The sequence below is a fragment of the Pinus tabuliformis genome, chromosome 4_2 (genome assembly GCF_031772625.1).
Source record: "Pinus tabuliformis cultivar Carrire ecotype Pingquan chromosome 4_2, CPIR1, whole genome shotgun sequence".
Taxonomy (NCBI): domain Eukaryota; kingdom Viridiplantae; phylum Streptophyta; class Pinopsida; order Pinales; family Pinaceae; genus Pinus; species Pinus tabuliformis.
This window is the reverse complement of record NC_142304.1, coordinates 554,547,077-554,561,539: the sequence shown is the minus strand read 5'-3', so window position 1 is coordinate 554,561,539 and position 14,463 is coordinate 554,547,077. Positions and strand designations below refer to the sequence as shown.

General features: G+C 33.7%; 1 protein-coding gene across 4 annotated transcripts in view; it reads right to left on the bottom strand.

The window, feature by feature from the left end:
• The window catches only part of LOC149170467 (protein PHR1-LIKE 3-like), a 267,470-nt gene extending 261,283 nt beyond the window's left edge, over positions 1-6,187 (bottom strand). The window contains exons 1-3 of one of the 4 annotated variants that reach the window (XM_089423906.1): positions 5,793-6,187; positions 5,357-5,670; positions 4,968-5,203 (exon numbers count right to left, since the gene is read on the bottom strand). In XM_089423906.1, coding sequence (XP_089280032.1) covers positions 4,968-5,187 — 220 coding nt within the window. In that variant the 5' untranslated portion in view covers positions 5,188-5,203; positions 5,357-5,670; positions 5,793-6,187. Of the gene's footprint in view, positions 1-4,967; positions 5,204-5,356 lie in introns of all 4 variants that reach the window. The other 3 variants (XM_089423905.1, XM_089423908.1, XM_089423907.1) reach the window with 3 other exon arrangements.
• Between the last annotated feature and the right edge of the window lie 8,276 nt (positions 6,188-14,463).

Sequence of the window (14,463 nt, the reverse complement as noted above, 5' to 3'; positions counted from 1 at the left end):
AAAGGAAATGTCATTTTTATTAGGGTATCTATCTCATGAGATGAATCTTGGAAAATGAAAACAACAGATTTCCCCTTGTTTGCTTTATGGAATACCAGTTCAATCCCCTAACTCACTTTTAAAAAACTATGGCTAAAAGAAAAGAAAAAATGGTAATAAGTTGAAATTGATAGAGACAAGGCAATAATTTCGAAATTATCTCAATAATTTCAAAATTATCTCAATAATTTCCTAAATAGTCATGATAAATTAGGTAATTATTGTGATAAATTCAAAAGAAAGAAATTATCGCGATAAGTTATGGCGATAATGTCAACAATGGGTAGTTTGGCAGTTATATTGGGATAACTTTGATATTATTGCGATATGTGCAACACTATTATGAAGCATCACCAATAGGCTAGGAGACGCTCTCCTAGCAAGGTGGAAACTCTTTTGGAGTAACCCCAAAAGCTAACACATATTTGCAGGTAAAAAGTATATGAGACAACATGTGGCTATCTATAGCATTTTCGTTCCATTCATTCATTATGTATTTCCAACAATGCGAGAATGGTAATGGGAGACTGATTCAAGAAATTTGTTGCAATATTAATAGAGTTTCCCTTTATCTAGTGAGGAGGCCAACCAAAAGTCCTTATTCTAGCGAGTAGGCTAAAAAGGTATTTAGCAACTATAGTACTAGTTTCTTCATTGTTGAAGTCTTGTTTTGCTATAGCTCTCTACTTGCTTTAGTGAGTAAGCTAGCAAGGGTTTTATGTTGATACAACATACCTTTGCCCTTCTTTTAGTGAGGATGTTAGCAAAGGTATAACAATTGCAGCTTGTTATAGATAGTAAGAGAGTTCTTTCTATGCACATGGATCACTTGTGCCGCTGGTCAGGAACAACATGTGAATAGGAGTGCCTACAGCTAGGGAGTGGATCCCTCTTCTAGAATTCAAAATCATTGAAGCTTCATTTAAAAGAAAAGCATCATTTGTTTTTAGTGCAGTTCTCTTTTAGCTTTGATGGAATGAATACTAATATTGCAATCAGATCTTTGAAATACCACTTTATTTCAGTTAGATGGTTCTTGGTTTATGTGTTATTGTAGCAGTAGCTAGTATTACGTAGTTGTTCATCTAGTTAGAATCATTTGTCAAGGGGTTTCACAAGGTTGTCACATGACATTTCTGACTACCATCGACAAACAATTAGAGTTGAAGCAAAATTCAACTGTCCGCAATGAAAAATAGCATTTGAACGCAGATATGCTACAAGGTGGTACCAAAGTAAAAAAAAGACCAAAATATTGGCAAGCCCCATTGAATAAATGGGCAATTAGGTACATGACAGATTTCAAGATTTAAAATGTATGTATCAATGCAACTATTCAATATATTATGATATTGCTTGGCCCAACTTCTACTTCAAAAATTACCCTTTAATCTTCAAACTTCTCTCATACTCTACTATAGAAAACTTGCTCCATGACTGCTGAAAGTTTTACTAGTTGCTAATAGACATATTACCTAACTATCATTGGCCTTCAACAAAGTTATTGGTGTTGCTCTACTCATATTCAGCTTAGAAAAAATTATCTTTTGCAAGTTTGAATATTCTTGTGTCTCAAAGTACATATCAAGCTATCTTAACCAATAATCAAGTCTATTGGCATCTATATCCCAAATAAAGCTATGGATTTCCAAATTTCCATCAAATTGAAACAACTAGGATCACAAGTCTGGTTTCCACAACTAACATATATAGTTGTATCATGTCATTTGCATTTGACTAGTAAGAATATTGTTGTTTGGCATCATGGAATTGGTTCCAAAAATTACTCAAATTAGTCAGCATGAATCATTGAAGCATATTGAGCTTCTCTTCTGGTGAATTTCAAAATTTAGCAGAGTTTTGATGTTGGCTTTAGGAGTTCATCTTCTAGCTCATTGCCAAGTCTCAAAGATATTTTATGTTGTCCGATTATTTAATTTGGGACGATACTCTAGCTGTCTTCCTTCTCCAATATTTTCAGGCTCTTGCGGTGTTTCTCTTGTTACAATCTATTGGTTTCTTTTCATACCCATAGTTTGTTCTTTTTTAATCTTCAACTTTGTCCTCAACCTTCTTGGCTTAGGCCTTCAGGTTGCAAGTTCTTGGAATCCATCAGCATGAAACAAACTTCAATACCGAAATTTGATTTGATCTGATTTTAATTACCAAAGATCTAGTCTTTGATACCAAAATGATCCTTCAAATTATGATTGGACTTTGTCAAACCTTCAAATTGCACTTGGACTTCACTGATCCCCATCACCAAAGACACAAGTTCATCAATTTTTGTCAACTCACTTTCATCCTTCCTTGAACTTCAATTAAACATCTATGATTTGAAACTTCCACTTGTTGGCGTGCAAATTCAGATCCCACTAGAAATCTCTCTCAGCCTTCTTAGTTGATTCTTGTAAAGGTTTAATGGCTTTACTTGAATTGGATTTAAGGTCCAAGTAACCACAGTGTCGAGATGCCTAAATTTCCAAAAATGGAAATTGCCTCATCCGATATGGTGTTTCCACTCTCAATCACATGCTGTACATCAAAAATGCAACCAACTTGCAATTCTTCCAACAACTACAAACTACAAAGTATTATTCTCTATCTTCACAAGCTTGTCAAAATTTAAGACCAGGATCAAGGCCTAAACCTGACTTTTCAAAGCTTTCTTATCTAGATTTATAAGTTTAATTGCTAACTATTTTCTTGAACCTCAATCAAGAGTGCTACAGGTTTAGCTCGACCTGTGATATGGTCAATATTGGCAAACAACGGATTAGTGCACTATCAATTCCACTAGAAAGTGCTAGTATAAGTTTCATGCATATAATTTCTTTAATACTTCAGTGAATATGATCAGCTCAATCTCAAGTCCATGGATGCTAGGCAATATCTTGACTCGGTCACCTACTATTTTATTCCCCTCTTAGTTTGATTGCTTCTAACTCTACGCAAACTGAATTTGCCACTAAATCTATATTTTTCTGGTGATTAAATACACTCAACTCTCTTGTGTTACCTTGGTCTTTGGACCCATTGTTGTTGGGTAAATGGACATACACAATAGCAGAATATTTGCAAAAAGAGAAGAGACAGAAGAAATGGAGATATTTCTTGTTATAACTTAATATGGAAAATGTCAAGACTCAATATATAAAGAGGAGCGAGGCTACCCCGTACAACCACCCTGTTTCATTAAGACATGACTAACCCGGTTTAACTTAATATTATTTATAACATGTGACTTTATTAATTTAAGCCACTTATCTTTATTAAATTAAAGCACAAAAATATAATATTACATTTAACATATGACCATTACCATAATCTCTCTCTAATATTTGTCTTTCTAATGTACTGTCCAGAACTATTTCTGAATTGGATCCCACAGAAGTAAATTGAAACTGGAAGTCAAGGAATCAAATTCCAAATGGATCAAATGGATCAAATGGAACCAATTCCCTTTTGTGTTGGGTTTGCAATAACTGATTCAGTTATTGATCAGTTTAGTTAACAACCATTTTCCATGTTTTCTGCATCTTTGTCGGTCACATGCTTTAAGTATTGACTTCTTCCAGGACTTCTGTTCAAGGCAAGTCATCAACTGCCTTTCGTTCAAGCTTCAAAATCTATCGACTTCGGACAAACATCCTTGAAACAAACATGAAGCCCTCATGTTCCATTCAACTTTAGCCCATTACAAAGCCCTTGAGATCGAGTCAAATCTATTCTCGCATTGCCTTCAAGCATTCGATGCCAAACAAACTGATCAGATCCAGATCAAGGTCAAATGCTATCATTTAACAATCATCAATGGCTGAGATGTGTGGGAATAATATGCCAAAGATACCTGCATAGCCAAATATTATGCTGCCACCTGTCCTGTAATCAAAGAATTTTAATACCTTTGAAACATGAAATATTAACCAGATAAAACAATAACCCCCTTTAAACATTACCTATTTAAATCAAAGATTTAATCCCAAATAAATTTCCATTCTTTTACTTTTTGTTTTATTTTAATTTTTAACCTCCAAGATTTGGCCTTCTTATATTCATCACCCTTAATCTTCGTGAACTGAAATCAACTCCGCACCTATACATATGTCAACTGTAAATCAGATTGCAACGATGACCTGTGATCCAGACAATGTGCCCCAATCCGCGTGATTAAAACTCGGTTTCATAATCCTGACTGTCACAGACTGCTTAGAGACTCTCAATTCTTGGATGAGGACCAAAGAATGACGTGTAAGGTCAAGACTCCTGATGATCTCGAATGAAGATACAGACCTACATTTTAGCAAATACATCCCAAACTTTTCCTGAATCTGTTACGAGACTCCGGTGTATATTCCCCTAAAAAATTTGTTTGCCCCAATCAGGCATTGGGGGGCTAAATGGTAATACCTGTCTTGCCAGACCTGTAAGTCATATGTCGTAAACAATTCCTGGATTCCATATGACACAGACTATTTCACTAAGATTTTAGCAAGAGAGACAAATAAAGAAATCTTTGACATGTGAAATTTTACCAAAATGTGTAACTGTGAAAGAAACATAAAGCATCATCAGCGCACATTTCACCTCAAGAAAACGAAAAAAGTGTTGTATCTTCGTGCTTTCACATTCTCTATCCCATGAGTATGAAATAGATAATAGCTAGTCGCAGGAAATAGTTAACGTGCATACAAAGGATGTTCACAGAATAACCACCCAGCTACAAATACACAAACATCAAGCCAGCAAGGCAGAGTTCGTCCTTTGTATTAAGTTTTGACAGTTCCAAGCAATATTGGGACATGATTTTCAGTTGCTTCATTTCTCTACTGAATAGAACAAAATTTTTACACTAACTATTAGGCTATTAGCCCAAGCTTTGGATAAAGTTCAAAATAAACAAGGTGTGTTTTGTGTGAAGTACTTACTGTCAGGACCGCCAAGCTGAGTAACAGCATCGACAAAACGCTCATGAAGCTCAGTAGTCCATCGGAGTCGAGGCTTGGGATCCGTTGTGAGAACTAAACATGCATCCCCAGGAAGATTTGTGCCTTCAAGGGGTCCACCCTGTGTTTCCTCAAAAGATGGGGGCTTTTCAAGTGACGGCATGCTTGAATTGTTCACTTGATACATTATCTGCACACACATTTAGAAACAAAAAATCCTGAAAACAGAAGATCCCAAATTGTCACTAACGACCACATATGTACACAAGCATTACAAAAAAAAATGATCTCGACTTTCTCATAACTATCACTAAAATATATGCACTGCATATATTGCATTTCAGTATAGAGCCAATGATGTATTGACTTACGTTGTAAGCCTCAAAAGCAGCCTTCCTGGCGTGCCTTGCAGTGGTGACCCTGCCTCTGGTAACCAGTAAAACTAGTACTGTGCTTTTCTACTAAAACCCACCTGATTCTCAATATAAAATGGCCCTAGTAGAGGATCCTTGCTCTCTGTTTGCCCTAAAACTCAGTAAACCCGGATTATCAATTAGTGGCTAACCTCTGTAAAGGCCATGAACGCCCGAATGAAATTTTTCGCCTATTGGGTCATCAGCACCAATGTCCTTTCCTCATTTAACCATTCCTACCATCCACTGGCATAAAACCTAATCTACCAAAACTGCAAACATCAATATGAACTCTGATATCATTATCTGAATTCTGCTAGCGGGGTCCGTTGTAGAGTCTGAGATCACCATATGTAAAAAATTTCAGTTGGATCGACTTTATGGGACTGCATACCTTCGGAGAAGACAGACCCACTCGAGCACCTCGAGTTTCTCCATCAAATCCTGATTTGATTGCCACTTTGATTGCTTCCTTCCTCGGTAGCTCTCTTCTTTCTCCCAAAAAGAAAACAAACCCGAAACTAAGCAAAGAGTGGCATTGTGGATTTTTCAAAAGACATGGACTTCAGCTTTGGCTTGGACTAGTTGATGCTGTACCGCTGTTACCTGCTGTTTGTGGGATTGTTTGCATGTTATCCAGAGCTTAGCAAAGCAGCAGAGCCCCGCATTAAAAAAGTGGAGTGAAAAAATGACATGTGAAGTCTTTATTTCACTATCTTCTCCCACCACTAGAGGCCAAAACTAAAACCCACGCCCCGCTCAAAATGGAAACGTAAGTCTACTTTTATGATGTAACTTGCATTGAATGAATGGAGTTCGTCGAAATAGTGAATGAAAAACAAGGGAGATGCATTAATTTCCGCTTCCCGAGGTCGAGGTTGACTCAGTGTTTACCTGTGAAATAGATTTCAGTTTTTACCATGGTCCGTCCCACGTCCCACCTAACTGGTTGGTCTACGTTTGGAAGTATGATGTAATAGTAGAATTTGAGTGGCTCTCATCTATGAGAACATTTTCTCCTTTTTCATCCTTTGGCTTGAATTAAATTTTATTAATTATATTTAATTCGCTTTATTAAATGTATCAACGTCATAGGGCAGTCTAAATATTTTATTTTATGTTTTTAAAATTTAAGAGTTATTTATGTATTTAAAATGGATGTCATGTAAAAATAAAGGTGCTCTCACCACAATATTCATTACAAAATTTTGATTAAAAGACAAGAACTTGAAACAATTGGACTTTGTTTTAAGATCGATTATAAATAATAATAATAATAAGAAATATTTTTATATTAATATTTAAATTTTATGGAGTTTGAATTATTTATTTATGAATAAAGAAATTAATTTTAATAATTTTTATATGTTTAAATTTTTTATAATTTGATTTTTGGATGGGTGTTAGAATCGAGAAAGTGTGGCGGGGAAGTTGTTGCCATCCCATCAGGTCACATGCTCATGGGATGTGGTAGCACGCTCTCATAGTGGCTTGTCATACTATATGTAGCAGAAACAAGGGAGCTCATTCACTCATCTCCCAACAATCTATATAGAGCTTGCCTTCAGACCCTGCAATTGACATTCAATGGGGCAAAGCAGATTAAATCTAAAATCATATTTGAAATGGATACTCGCTCACTCGATGTGCCTATCGTTTTGTCTAGTCTCATTAATAATGCATTCATTTGGTGGCATGCAAAAGGGTTAAGGTCTCGTCTCCAACTTAAGGATTTCATTATTCATCACTTCACAGAAGGCCTCCAACTAGGATTCAAGTCCCAAGGAAGCAACTTGGGGAGAAAACCTCCTCAATGCACTCGGGCTTAGTGTTTTTCCTATCTACTATAGCAGTGGTTCATGGTTATGCCTCTTTGGCATCTATTTAGGTCAGTATTTTGGGCATACACACATACTAGCAGCTTCGTCAGGAGATTAGGCTGGAAATACGAGCTTGCTTCCGAGATTTCCTGGTCATTTTTCAAAATTCTATCAGATCTTCCAACATGTAGGCTCAATTTGAGAAGGAACCAACTGAGCCATTTGTGTCAGATAGTTCCAAATTTGGTTAGCTTGTAGGTCGTGGAAAGCGACTAAGTTTGGTCACATAAGTTTGTGATTTTCTCCACTAGGAAATTTCTTTATTTTCCATTATCTTTATTTTCATGTGATCTGTTATATCTAAACAAGGGGAATGTTACGAACTCGCCTCTGGGAGAGAGCCTTCTTGCTCTCCTTAAGCCATTAGCAATCCTCCTAGTGTTGGAAGCTCTAGACCTCCCCCTAGGGTTGAGTCAACTCTCATTGGTTTCGCAAATCACAAGCCTAATTTATCTATGAATTTATGCTCCTCGCTTGCAAGATTTGCAGTCCAATTTGTCTATTCAATAACACCAAATCAAGGCACCATATTGCACTAATGTGCCTATGTCCACCGAGGAGCTGCATATTATCAAGAAAGTTGGTGTACTTAGGCCCAATTAATGGTTGAAAGCTCTGCATTTAGGTTCAGAGAACTCACTCCACAGCTAGTGCAAGAAGAAATATCTTGGGTTGAAAGGGAATTGGACACGAGTGTCACACCCTTGTAGGCACTAAAGTGTTAGCAAAGTTTGTTGATTGGATTCTTGACATTGGTCATATTAGCGAAAGATACAATTAATACATGTACACTGTGGATATCTGCTGGCACCTAAAATTTCTCCTAGGCAGAATTCTAATAAAGAGAAATGAAAGTAGAGGACATTTCTTCTCCCTTTGGATCACATGCAAAGGCAATTGGCAACAAGGATCGAAGGCTAAGACACATTGAAAAATACATGGGCATCCCTCTTGAACCAGGTTGCTCTCCTCGTAGCAACAAGGAGCCCATCCAAGTTGAAGCCACTGATTTAGATAACTCCTAATTGTATTTTAGTTTCTTTAGTTTTATCTTATTCAACAATTTTGTAATTATTAGTCTGCAATAGTCTCAAGAGGCTCAACTATCTGTTTTAGTTGTTTGGACTCAAAAGATAGATTTAGTTTTTTGTCTGGTGCTCTTTTAAAGAGATTGAAATTATGCATCTAGTATGGTCTTTCTAGTGGCTAATCAGATCAAACCAAAACTTGAAATGCCGTATCCTACTCACAGACGATACAAAACTATTACTTATTTGTGGGGTAAATGGATCTACTCATTAATCATAAAAAGTCGCATATAGCTCGAATTTCCAAAAGAGGACTAACATCTAGCAAATACTTGAGACTACATGTTTTGTACCAATAACATAGATTCAAAAAATGACTACGTTATTCATAACAACATAGAAAACTCCTCGTGGATTCAAGATTTTAAGGGGGGAAATGCCTCAGATATTTACATGACTTTTCCTGAGTTAACTAATTCTTCATCGTCTTCTTGGATCCATGCCTTATTGCTCTTGCGGCCTTCTTCTTTATCTTCTTTGTCTTTCTTGGAGTCCACCTTGAAATCCATCTTTTGAACCCTTAGATCAAATTGTGAGGAACTCGAGCCGAATTGCTTGCTTCAAAGATAGGCCTTACAAAATCCTAGCTTCACGATGTGGCATTTCCTTCACATCTTTTCCATGTCATTTTGTCGCAAGGGAAATCAGTCATGGGTCGTCTAGATATGTATCTTCTGGAAGAGATTATGCATCAGCTTCTTCAGAAGGAGAGTTAACCATTTCCTGTGGTAATGGATTTTGTTGGTGCTCTTCAAGATACTTTTGCATGGCCTTTGTAGGGGTATGGGATTTACCTTCTATTGATTGCATGCTTAATTGAATGTTAACACGCTTTGAAGCCTCCTGCAAAGAGGAGAGAGACTCGAACCTGTTTTCCAATTTAGGGATCTGGTCAGGATTTGAGGTGCTTCAGGGACTCAAACTTCTTCTTCTATGGGGAAATTTTCCCAGCCAACTAGCTCTTTTTTAGAAGGATTTTCTTTAAACAATTCCTTGATATTCATTAGACAATCTTTAATAAGATGCGTGTATTGATGACAACGTTTGCATCTAAAGGGGACTTATTCATAATCTAGAGACTACTTCAAACACTATCCTGATAGTGAATATCGATGGACGTTGGGAGATATTCATGTAAACATGGATATGTGCATATGAAGTGTACATCCCTCTCTTGTAGCCTCTGACACTTTGACAAAATTGTCGATGGCATTGCCAATACCTTTAAGGGTTTCCTCCCCCCAATATTCATTGGTAAGAGAAAAGAGATGGATCCACACCATGGCTACAAAGAAATCATCCTTCTCTGGATTATATTGCTCCTTATACATTCACATAAGAGCCCTACATTGTTGAAAAAATACGACCCTCCTTCAAAACTCGCAATATGTCTTCCAAGTTGGAGAAAATGACTGTAAAAAAAAACCTTAACCCCTAACTCCAATTCTTAATTCTTTTTTACCCTGGGGTTCCATTTATTTTAGATCCACCCAATCAAAGTCTTTTCAGAAAACCATAATCCAACTAATTTATAGATCAAAATATGATCTTGCATATATTGGATATATTCTCCATATTAAAACTTTTACTTTAATAATAAAAAATAAAAAAACAAAAACAAACAATTTTTTAAACATATTATAATTCAATTAAATACTTTAATTTTTATTTTTCAACTTTTTTTGTTTCCAACACATCCATTCATGTTAATATATATATAATAAAAAAATTATCATAATTAATTATGAAAACCTACCACTCAATCTTTTTATACTCAATAACATAAATTTTAAAAAATAACTAATCAATCAATCTTTTTATGCTCAATAACATAAATTTTAAGAGATTAAATTGTTTATTTTTTTATTTTACTCGTTTTATATTTATGTATAAACATAATTTTCAATAAATAAATAAAAAATATATATATATTTATCACTAGAATGCAATATAATATGTTTTATTATTTATTATTTTACTTTTTTATTGGGTTTATTATTTTATTTTTCATTATGTTAATAGATGTATTTTGTAACTTTATGTTACAAGTGAGTTAGTGAAATGCTCTTTTTATATAGTCCCACGGGGTAGGCGAGTTGGTAATCACATTGCGGGAAGTCGTTAGAAAGGCGACTCCGCACTGAAGGTCACGAGTTCAAATCCCCCGGACTAAAACGGAGTTGTGGAGAGGGGCGGGCGCATGCTCCCAGTGGTTATATAGGTAGCGGTCAGAATCGACCCCGTTGCCAATTCCACTGTTAAAAAAAATAAAAAAATCTCTTTTTATATAAACTTTTTATATTAAAATAGTAATAAGAAGAATGTATTTTGATATCAAATGTTTAAATTTAATCTTCAAGTCAATGAAATTAAATATTTTGAATGTGGATTTTTTAATAGATTTTAGTTAATTTTTAGTTTCAATCCCACTTCTTCACCCCTGTGAGCATCACCCGATGCAATGAGTGCTAAGTGAACTATTCAAAAATCATGAGAAATTAGTCAGTTACGACTACCTCTCATGGAAATGGTCATACGTTTGAATGACTTACTTAACGCAGTTGAATCCCAAAAATGATATCTAATATAATGCACTGCGTAAATCCCCCATACTTAAATTCAAAAAGAATCAAGGGATCTCTACTTGAATGGTTCATGAGGCACAATACTTGCTAAGGTTTTGCAAATGGGGTAGCAAGCTAAGTGGGCTTGATTGTGGGAAAAACTCCACAGTTAAGCGCGCTTGAGCCAGAGGAGTTCTGGGATGGGTGACCTCCTCGGAAGTCCTGGTTACCGGGTGCAAGCCCCGGAAGTGATGATTGATGCTATGTGATTCGTGCATCACCCGATGCAATGAGTGCTAAGTGAACTATTCAAAAATCATGAGAAATTAGTCAGTTACAACTACCTCTCATGGAAATGGTCATACGTTTGAATGACTTACTTAACGCAGTTGAATCCCAAAAATGATATCTAATTTAATATTTTTTATAATTATATATATATATAAACTTACACAGTGAATCTTTAAAAGTAACTAATAAATTTGATAAGAGATTAAATTGTTTTATTGTCTTATTTTAATCATTTTATAATTATTTATATGTATAATTTTCAAGAAATAAAGAAAAATATATTTATCACCAAAATGTAATATAATGTGTTTTATTATTTTACTTTTCTATTGAGTTTATTATTTTATTTTTCATTATGTTGATTGATCTTTATGAGAGATTTTTCTGGGTAAATCACATGATATTTCATTTATCGACAAATTTCGAACCAACCAGTGTGGTTCATCGTCAGGACAAGTTGAAGAATCAGACCTAGCTTCGCATGTTAAATTGTCAGAGCAGAACCTCTAACGGTATACTAACGGCTAAATTTGACTAGGAAACGGTTAGTTGAACTGGACCTAGGGCATAACCATACTTAATTAAAATATATATATATATAAATAAATAAATAAAATAAAATTATTTTAACTGAAAAATAAAATGTTAGTTAGTTATATAATTATTAAATTAGAAGTGAAAGGGATATATTACAGAGAGCTTTTAACTATTTTATAAAATTTTATTATAAATTAATTAATTAAATTAAAAGATACTAAAAAGGTCTTAACTCAAAAATATATAAATATATAAAACTATTTATATTAATGAAACTATTTTCATTTCACTGTTTAATGAAAATATATAAATATAATATTAGAAACTATTTATATATTGATTGATCTTGTTTTATAATTTAATATAAAGTAGATGTGTTACGAGTGAATTAGTGGAACATTTACTTTATATAAACTTTTTACACTAAAATAGTAATAATAAAAATGTATTTTGATAGCAAATATTTTAAATTTAATTTTTAAGTCAACTCGATTAAATATTTGGAATGTGGATTTTTTTATAAATTTTTAATTTAAAACTTTTATATTTAAAAAAAAAAAGGATATATATTTTTTATTAGACAATTAATAATTTAAATTTTTTATTAGATAGTTAATTATTTAAATTTTGTTTATCAATTGAAAGTATAGTTTCATATTCAATATAATAAAATATTTCCCTTTACCAAATCCATTATATTTCATAAAATATTGATCTCTTATGTTGAATTTATAAGACATGGATGTCCATACATAGCCACTTACTCAATTAAATGATCATTCTTCTCTTTTTCAACTATTAACTAAACTTATATTGTTAACGCTTTAATATTGACCTCTTTCTTAGAATCTAAACGATAATTAATATCTATAAATAATCATACTTCTATATTTATGTTATTCTTGCAATTTCTCATAGTTGTGATATTTACTATTACCTTCTTGGTGCACTGAACACCATTGGTTACTATTATGCATATGTTATAAACACAGAAGTCAATCCCTTTCTTAATCTAAAGAATTTGATTCACCTCTCCCATTTCTTACTTTAAAATGAATATTGAGATTAGGAATAAGAGGGAGGGGAGTTACATCATTGAATATGGGAATCTCATTGACGTTTATAATACTCTAAGACACCAAAAAAGATGTAGTTGGAGAAGAAATGAATATTGATTCTAGTGGGATCTTAATTAGATCTATTAGGTTGATGGCCATATAGCTTAGAGTCTTATCATTGCAATGCCTTTAAAGCTTTTCCTTTGGCATTGGAGTGGATTTTGTCATTGAGCAAGAAATCATCATGTGATCATGATCGAAGCAAAGTTTGCCCCAAAAGGTAACATTTTTGTAATCTAAGAATTTGATTCAATTTTAATAATTATTTTCTAACATAATGTGGTTAGGAAGAACTTTGCGTAAATATACATAGATTCAAATCTTAATATGAATCGTAAAACAATAAGCATTATTTTTAAAGTCAAATAGATAAATTTAACAAAAAATAGACAATAATCACTCAACTATCAAAAACCCAATATTTCAAAAATATAGATATAACCATAATAAAATTATCATTAAAACTTTTTATTTCTTTTTTTAAATCAAAAAAAAAATGTAACAAAAAAATAGACAATAATCACTCAACTATCAAAAATCTAATATTTCAATATATATATATCTATCTCATTAAAACTTCAATATATGAAAAATTGACCTTAAAACTGCAATATATGAGAAATTACGCCACCATAATTTTATAAATAAATCAACTCTATTTATACCAAAATTTTGACCTACAACCTGTGTTACATCATTATACAGTCTTGATATAATACATTCTACTCATATGACACAAGTTTTAATGCATAAAGCAAATTGCACTTATAAAGTTGTTGCATTGCTATACATCCTTGCTCTAATACATTCTACTCATATGGCATATGTTTTAATAGATGAAGCAAAGTGCACTTACAAGATGGCCATTGCATAAAGTTATTCATTGATTTTTATTGAGTTTCACACATGACAAATCAAGTGCACATCTTGAGTAGTCTTGGTAGTAAAATATATAAACAGTTGAGCAGTTTTGGTAGTACAATATATACACAGTTTTGTTTTTTCAATGCAGTCCTTTAAAACATATTCATTAAAGCACTTTTAAATTCCATATATATAAAGCTTTAGAATTCAACACACATTTGTTATCAGTGATGATATAAGGTGAGTTTCTAATAATAATTATCAAAGATAATGGTTTTGTATTTTCAAATTTGAGAATTTATCTTTGTATTTTCAAATTTGAGAATTTAACACCTTTGTTATATGGATGATGATACAAGTCGAGTTTGTAATAATGATTATGGATGTAAGAAAAACAAATAATAGTGGAAGGAGCCGAGCTTAACCGAGCTGAGAACCCACAATCGACAATTTAACGGAATCTACAGGATCATGGACTGCGACAACTGTTGTTCTCTCACTAGGGACCAGGCGGGAATAGTTATTTCGGACACGTAGCATCTATTTCGAGGAAGGTTCATGGACCATGAAACACCTAGTCCTCACATGGGCATGCAAGTGCCTTTCGTATGAGCGTATCGTGTCATTTTCGTACAGACATCACCTATCTCTCCTTCATCCCTGTTAGTATATAGCGGTTTTTTCTTCCTGGACTGAACTTTCGCTTTAGTTTTTTTACGATTC